The sequence below is a fragment of the Lycorma delicatula genome, chromosome 10 (genome assembly GCF_047948215.1).
Source record: "Lycorma delicatula isolate Av1 chromosome 10, ASM4794821v1, whole genome shotgun sequence".
Lineage (NCBI taxonomy): Eukaryota > Metazoa > Arthropoda > Insecta > Hemiptera > Fulgoridae > Lycorma > Lycorma delicatula.
Window position 1 is genome coordinate 117,265,589 of NC_134464.1, and position 9,172 is coordinate 117,274,760.

General features: G+C 27.2%; 1 protein-coding gene across 1 annotated transcript; it reads right to left on the bottom strand.

Annotated features, from left to right (window-relative positions):
• Positions 1 to 1,235: 1,235 nt before the first annotated feature.
• On the bottom strand, positions 1,236 to 7,087 carry LOC142330982 (uncharacterized). The gene is made up of 3 exons (XM_075376477.1): positions 6,870 to 7,087; positions 3,206 to 3,401; positions 1,236 to 1,692 (listed from the first exon to the last, which is right to left on the bottom strand). Exons 1-3 carry the CDS (start codon positions 6,966 to 6,968, stop codon positions 1,472 to 1,474), a joined length of 516 nt encoding a protein of 171 aa, XP_075232592.1. The 5' UTR covers positions 6,969 to 7,087; the 3' UTR covers positions 1,236 to 1,471.
• Between the last annotated feature and the right edge of the window lie 2,085 nt (positions 7,088 to 9,172).

A 9,172-nucleotide genomic window follows, 5' to 3' on the forward strand; every position in this document is an offset into this window, starting at 1 on the left:
AATTTGACATTTTAATCTTTTAAAAAATCTAACAAAAAAATCTTGTTGTTTTATACTTCTAACAATCTAAAGATGATTAAGAAAAATTAATTTATTGCTTTCACATAGAAATTATTACATATGCCATCGTTACTTTCCCAGCTATGATATATGCTGCTACTTCAGTCATAAAACATAAAAGGGTAAACATCGATAAAAAAACCCTACAAGTGTGGTATTTTTTAAGTTTTGTGCCTTAAGGAAACATTAAAAAAATAGATATAAATAAATTATAAAAATCTGTAAAAAACGTTTTTATTCCAATGCGCCCACGTCCAAAAAAATTATTTTTGTCTGATGGATGTTTGTGCTTATTTATGTCAGCCTGTATTTGGTCTTACAACTCTGGACTCTGATAGTAGAGTCTTGGTAGTAAGGTACCAAAGAGGTATTAAATAAGGGGAAAAATGTACTAAATTTTTCCAAAAATTTGAAAAAGCAGTGGGCTGATTGGCCAAAAGAGTCTCAAATCTTTACTGGGGCACTTTAGCAAAAAAATTTCTCTTTTACAAAAGCTAAATTTTTTTTAATCAAGAAAACAAATTATCAAAAGTTATGTAATATTCACTCATCCCACTCTTGGTAAATTATTCCATTTACCAATCATCTCAAAGGTACAAATCATAAATCCATCAACACAGACAATTACCTTATTGTTATATACAAATTCAGCAGTAAAAAGACCACATCTTATCACACTTGGTTATGAAATTATAAACAAACAAAGATACACAATCTAACCCACTTTTCGACAACCTTTCAAACGTATATTTCAGTCTAATAAAAAAATAAATAAAAATATCTATTTTTCTTTTAAATACAGCTATTTATTTAATTAAAAGAAGAATGAAAAAAAAGTGATTCTACATCACCTGATGTAGAATGAAGTAGCATCATCAGCTATTGAAGATGATATGGCGAATAATAATAATAATTTGAAATTAATTATTAAAAAATGTTTATCTATAAAATTTGATTCTGTAGGTTATTTCAAAAATTTACACTTTCAAAAAGACGAACACATTACTGATGATATATATGTCTTGAGTATGAAGTATGTATGTATGAAAATGAAGAGGCTATATATATATATATATATGGTAAATATGTAAATTTACAAAAAAGTAAATGTTTGTTAGTTGGATAAATATATAGTATATTGCCAAACAGTTATGCAAATATTGGAAAGGAAACAGGTTCTAAGTAAAGAAATAATTCATATTATTTAAAAAAAAAGATATTTATTTAATTAAAGAAAGGAAAGGAAGAATGTATTGTAGAAAGGATAGAAGAAAATAGAAATTAAGAATGTTGTGTTGCGTGAACATGAATTATGGACCAGTAAAATTTTGAATATTTAATAGCTCTGCAGTTTGTTGATATAAGTGTACCAGTTTAAGACGTAAACCAATTTTTAATTACTAAATTTTATTCATGCTTTAACTTGTGGGACAACAACATGAGGATGATTAACACCAGGAGCGATTGCTTGATGTCCGACAAGAAGAGGCTGCCCGGCATAAGTTAATGGTTGTGCAGAATAAGCAGTTATTCCATGATGTCCGACTTGGTGAGGAGCTCCATAAACATGACCAACACCAGCAGGAATTCCAGAAGCTACATATGAACCAGGAGTAATTACTGGATATTGACCTAATATAAAAACATCAAATGTCATTAGTAGCGGTTAAAACTACAGATTAATAAGTAAACTAAATTCATGAGAGCTCATATGGTTAGCACAGAATAATTGTCTTCATTAATATAGTACAGTGATTTGCTAAAATAAATTTATTTTCTAAGAATAACTTGTATGATTACAATCAGTCTTGTCTTGAAGCAAAAGCATAAGTATTTTGTATACTTACGTATGTTAAGTGCTACAATATTGTTATATAGGTTGCAGTTGACCTGACTTGAGTAACAAGTCACTCCTGAAAATTTCACAGTCACTCTCAAGAATAACAAGATCTCATGTTAGCCTTACTGAGGAAAAGTGAAGAGTAAAGTGTGAAGTGGTTTTCTGTTGCCTTTTTTTATTGAGTCTAATGTTCGATTTTTTATTGGCATATTAAGCTTACTGAAATACAGGTAATATTCAGTCCTATAAGTGATACCTTCATTCTATTCACAACAATGAATGACTGTTTAACTCATTGGGTAGGGTTCTTTTTTATTAATGCACATAATTTTTATGCATTATAAGTCCCCATTGTCTGGTATTCACGTCTTTACCAGTGTGTAAGCTGTCACTTTTTCTAAACCTATCTATCAATCATTGATGAAATATTTGTGAATTTTATATTCAAATGGTGAGGTGTAGGATATCAGTCGCCCAGGTCCTGTATGAATTTAATCTTTCTAATGTAGGATTTAATCTGTAGAATTATTCAGTGTAATATAAAGAAATAAATGAGGAAGGTAGATAAAAATACAATTGTCACACAGAAGGGAGACTGAGGGAAGAATAGGACACCTCTGTAAATACTTGTACAGGTCTTAAATGTTAAAGAACATCACTATTTTCAAAGAAAACAACTATGCCTGGTGTCTCGTACTTCAAATACTTTTTATCCATTACAACCATAGACTGAAAGAAGTAATGTAAAGCAAATGTACCCCATTTGTTATAAAAAATGAGTACACTGCTTCAACTCAAAAGGGGATATTCTTATATGAAAGTCCAAAATAAATAAATTGGAAGAGAATTGATAATTTTTATTGTTTTCAACATTGTTATTCTATCTAAATTTAAATTTTGTCTACGATCAAATTGATTTGTAAGTTTCATTAAAAATGAAATAGTATTTCAGAAATGATAGTTTAATAATCATGCATTTAGACAGAATTTCATTTGTACAAATACTAGATATTTATTTTATAAACTTAATGTTATTTATCCAAGCAGTGTAAAAGTAACTGCTACTCTAAAATTATGTGAAGGACTGAATAACATTTTAAAATTAGTATCACCTCTGTGTTTGCTAAACACAACTGTAGATATACAGTTATATATATAGTGTTTACAATTGTAATTTTAAATTCCATCTATTGTAGAGACTAAGAAGAACAAAAAAGTTTACACTTAACAAATTATTGTATTATAATTTCAAGTAAAATTATTTTTAAAAAATCAATTTTCTTTATATTAAATTATTTTAATTACCAGGCAATGCTCTTGAGAATGCGGATGGTTTAGCAGACATAGAGCTGGCATGTTGGATAAATCCTTGTTGATCATGTACTGAGTATGCAAAGTTATCACCATTTCGCTCAGATGTTACAACAGAGGAACTGTATACTGGTGCTGGGACAACAGCAGCATTTGCAGCAACAACAGAGAGAAGTACAATAATAGTGGTCTGAAAAATAAAAACAAATGTATAAATATATATAGATAATAAAAAACAGTACAAATGAATGTTTTTTTTTTTTTTTTTTTTTTTTTGTATTGCATATGAGCAACCAATTGATATATCAAAAATTGCAGATTTAATTTTTGATTTGAGGTACACATTTTTTCATTATTCACTATTAATTTCACTATTTCCATAAATATTCAAACTTACAAAAGAAACAACCATCAAAAAATAAATTAATAAAATAAAATAAAATGGCGGGTAACTGAAAAATACACAATAAAATATTTTTTTACATATTCATCATTTTGGAAACATCCAATTTTATGTTTCCATTTTATTGGATGTAGTTTTCTTTTTCTGATTATAAGCAGGATACATTAAACATTTTTGAACTGATTTATATATTTTTTTTACTTGATTTATATTTAAGGTTTTATAACCTTAACAGATGGAATGACTTGTGATGAAAAGCCAATAACTAATCAAACTGAAACAAACATTCCATAAAATAACAAGCACCATTATATCAACTACAATTACTGTGTATATAATGAAGATTTCTTATTTTCTTCACGGAGCTTAATGTAGTGTTGCACATCAACATGCCAAGCTCACCAAAATGTAAGTGATAAACAATAATCGACACCTTCACTCTGTTCAAAGGGAATGCTTGTAAAGTGACCATCATTACTTTTAGGAAAAGTAGTACTAACTGGTTTGTCTTGTACTACAAGTTCAATAATTAAGTCACCATCATAAGAAAGACTGACATAGATAATATAAATAAAAAAAATTAATTTATTCCTTTCTGTTGTAAAGCAATTAATTATACACACTACCTTGGAATAAGAAAAAAAGATTTAAATAACTAAGATAAATTTACATTGGTTTAAAAATTATAACAAGTTTTTTTAGATAAGGTATCTCATTTTACTCATCAGCTTATAAATGCTGCTCTATTTTCATTGTTGCTCTTCAAATGCTCTTGAAAATTATAATATTAATTTTCAACAATGTTTTTACAGGTACTTACTTAAATTAAAAAGAAGAAACAAAATTTTAAAAAATTATCAACTTTTAAAAGTTTATTAATTTTCCACATGACATTAATGAAAAAGTAGGCGATTAATAATTGTAAAAGATGGACATATATTAATTTTGTTTTATATATTTTTAAATTAGTTGAATACATTGCTCACATTAACATTCTACCAAAATGTGTTAGGCCCATCAAACTGTGATTGGCCTACTGAAATGCAAGTAACTACTACTGACAAGCCACACCTTCATTCTGATCACACAGGAACTGGCTGAATAATGAACATCATTACTCTTAAAAAAGCAAATATAAGTAATGACACTTGAACCTCAAGTTACTTTATTCTACTTAAAATGGAGAGGAACATTATTCAATAAAACACTGTCTGATATACTTCTGGAGAAGTTCCTAGGCATTTTATAGCAACTGGTGGTAGGACTGAGAAAACAAACTGATGGTATGAATGGATTGTTCATGAATACAAACAATAAAAAAATACTTTTATGATGCAAGTAATGTAAAGTATGGCAAAGGTTATATATACTATTCCACAGCAAAAGAATTACTGTACTGTAATTTATTATTTACGCCTAATAAATTAACGATAAAACTTTGGTTACAATAGCTTATACTCTTAAAACGAAGAAAGAATCTATATATATTAATATCTGAAATACACAGTGATCTAGCTCATAAAAATAAAGAAAAACATATATTTGGATAAATTCCTTGTTTTTCACTTCATTTTCCCTCTGTTCACAATTTTTTTTCTTCAGTAAAAATTTGTATCATAAGAATGGATGGAAATATTTTAATGGAATTTGATTTTACTTATGAAAATTCCAAAATATTTGCCACCAGAATTTTTTAATCATTAATAGCTTTGTAAATATTAGTTTTATCAAATGATGTTTCATTAGATGAAATTTTAAGATGATTTTTTCATACAAAATAAAACCAGAATTTTCTACACTTTACTCAACATGTTTAACAAATATTGGTTCTATTTATTAATTATCTTCACACAATTGCTTAACTATTATTTCATATTATCTATTAATACACCTTAACCACTACTTTTTTTTATAAAATTATTTTTATATTTAATAATACTGCTCTAACAACGTTTTCCCTTGATCCTTCCAGGTAAATAGCGGGACAGTTCCTTTTTGTACTGTTGTAGTAACACGTCTGTTCATTCAAGCTGTGATCTACTGAATTAGTTATTTTTTTACCAATTTGAATAAAATTTTTTATTTATTAAAAACATTTTTTTTTTAAATATAAATTTTAATGAATCATACTATTTAATGTAAAACATACATTGTAAAAGTAAATTCCACCACTATGGGAAGTTTTAATTATTTTAAGTTATTCATAAAAGGACTTAAAATAATGGAATATAATAGGAAACAAACCTTTTATTTTGTTAAATTAATTTTTTTTTTTTGAAACTAGTTTTACTGTTTTAAAGTCAGAACTGAAAACAGATTACACATCAAAGCTTATAAGAGTTTAAATATTACATTAAAAAAAATAATTAAAGCAATCGATCAAATTATTTTATTTATAGTATTGAAAATTTATATAAAATAACAAAAAACAGTGCACATTGGTATCCTATCTAGAGATTAGTAATGTCATGGGAAATATTAAAAATTGATTTTGGCAATGAACTTATAAATAATACTAATTGAAAAAATAAAAACCCCTAATTTTTTCACCTCTATTATTAAAATGCAAACAATTTTCATTAACTTCTGAATCTTAATTTTGTAGTTATTTTTTTAATTAGTACCTTTACATATTTAATTTACCATTATTTCATGTGCTTAATATTTTTAATTATTAATTTGCATTTAAACAATTGTATTTTTTTTATAACTCTTTGTGTATTTTATGATGCTGCTCTGATCAAGGTTTCACCATATTTTTGATATTTTCCCTTAATTTGTTTAAGTAAATGCTGCAACAATTACTTTTTTCATTAACAGAGTAGCATTTCTACCCATTCCTAATATGATTTGTGTAATATTTTGCTATGTACTAGTCAGAATAAAATGTTTATTTATAGAAATAAGAAAAACATAATTTTTATAATAATAATTTTTTATCTGTTAATTATGTATACAGTATAATTTTATTTGTTTAAAATTGGTATTGTTCCTTTACCTTAGATACCAATTACTTCATGTTAACTAAAACCAATCAAATTATTGTTACTTTTTGTAAGAAGTTTTTGATACTATTAATATTAAAATTGAAATTTATATCAATGTAAGATTGATTAATTTATTGTGTGATAAGATTGATTTATTAGTAAGAAATAATTATTAAGCTTAAAATATTAGATAATAGAAGATTTAAAATTTCTATTCTTACACAGGCTCAATAATTTGCTTTGATTGAATAAAACATGATAGTCTTACCGAGTACATGATGATAAAGAATGCGCTATGTTCGTAACGACGTAAATGTGGTGTGATGAAGTTAGGTACAAGAACTGTGTAAGCTGAGAAGATTCTCATCAGTTTTATACTCTTCGTTGAAAGTAAAACAACCAAAATTAATTTCCTTATAAAAGAATAAAGTAGAGAGAAGAAAACAAGTATCCTGAACTTTTAAGTTTTTTTTCTTTAATTTTATTATTAGTTTTGCTTCATTTTATTTATTTAATTTTTGTTGGTCCTTTTTCTATTCTTCTATAGGATACCTGTTAAGTCATGATTGTGGCTGTTGTTGCATTATAAAATCCTGTCAGGACAACATTTAATGTTTAATTTTATTTTATTTTTGTAATTTCTTGCCTTGTATATCTATCTGCTTAGAAATAAGGACTTGAATAAATTAAGTATGAAATACAAAATAAATAAATAAATGATTAAATCTGAAATACGACAATCTATACTAGATATTATTAATGTGACTTAGGTTCTTACATAATTATTTTTTTGACAAGAATGAAGGACTATGTACACACAAGCATACACACACACACACACACACACACACAACAAATATGCATTTACACACTGACTTGTACTACTGTACTCTTTTTTTCTTATATCATCTCATAATAGCATCCTGGGAAAAATATTGATAATGTGGTATATAAAATTAAATGTTTTTATTTTTTACAAATTATAAAATAATGTATTATTTAAATAAATACAATTTCAATCTAATTTTCTTAAATAAAAAATTATAATTTTAAAATAAAATGTAATATATATGCTAATAAGAAATAAAATAAATTTAATGTATTGAGTATTTTGTGACAAAGGAATCATATTCAATGTAAAAGTGTCAAATTCTAAATTTTTGTTTTTAATATAATACTTTTATTGTAATCAAATAATGACATTAACATATTTGTTTAGTTCACTGATCATGACAAAATAAAAAAGTCGACTTATAGAAATATTAAAAAATTAATGGTAAGTATAGTTCTTTAAGAAGATCTTTTCAAAGCTAATTATGCAGCTCCTTCTTTAATGGAGTGGAGCTGCTGCTAATGTCACCTATCTTCAAAATAGTTACCTTTGAAATTATTTTCTGGAAGAATAACTCCCTTTTTTCTTTTTTGCTCACCACATAAGCTTGAAGCTTGTGCATGAGATATGGAAATGGAATTATTGTAGTGTATGAAAAATGCCATGCCTGACTGGAATTTGAACCCATAATTAATTTATAAAAAACTGTTGCCACATCAAAAAAAAATATTTTGTATCTTTACATTATCTGTTCTAATTTTCCTGTGGCTGTGACATGTAAAATACAAGTGGCACTAATGATGAGTAAATACAAGTGGAAGTAATGATGTTCACTATACAGTAGCCAGTCCCTGTGGTAAACAGAATGGAGGAATTATTCACTCTTAAGTTCTTCTAAGAAGCCTGGCCTGATGTGATTTTTTTAAGAATGACTGCATAATTTTTGGAATGACAAATACATTTATGGGACTTATATGTACATACACACACAGATATATATATAATATATACAGAGTAAATCAGGTCAATAAAGTTTTGGGTATAGATTAGTCAGCGAAAGGTAGTTGACCTATAGACTGATTCTGGACTTCCAGAGGTGGCTAGACTGCAAGCACAAGGAACTGGGGTACAAGTTAACCCAGTTCCTGATTGATCTCAGAGTTGCTTCAAAGCATACCCATGTGCATGGGCATTGAGATCTTTTACCAAGTGGTGTTATTGCTACAGAAGGGAGGACAATGAAGAAGAGATAGTGTTTGAATGTAACCGATTCTTGTACCACAGGCAAGTATGCCTGAGAGAATTTGGCATGCTTATTCCTGATAACAATTTGGGAAATATGCTGAAAAATGAATGGGCAGAGCATGCGATGTTGAATATTGTGCTAAAAATTATCTGTACAAAGATGGAGTTAGAAGTACAGGGGTAAATTTTCCTCTACTTTCTCTTGTGGCTGTGTTTGTAATGAAAGAGAGTCTCGCCCCAAGGGAAGGTAACAGAAAAAAAGAAAGAAAAAAGGTCTTCTTGGATGGATATATAGGATCAACTTAAAGCTAGGAGGTAATGAATTAGATATGAGTTTAGGTTAAGCAGTCAACATGAAATAATGGAATCAGGCCTGAAACTAAACATCCCAGTAAAAATTAAAAAAAGTAATCTTTCAAAGATTCTATACAGAATTTATGTATGTAAGTATGTATGTTAACTGGTATAATCATAATCATTGTAGATGATCAAAC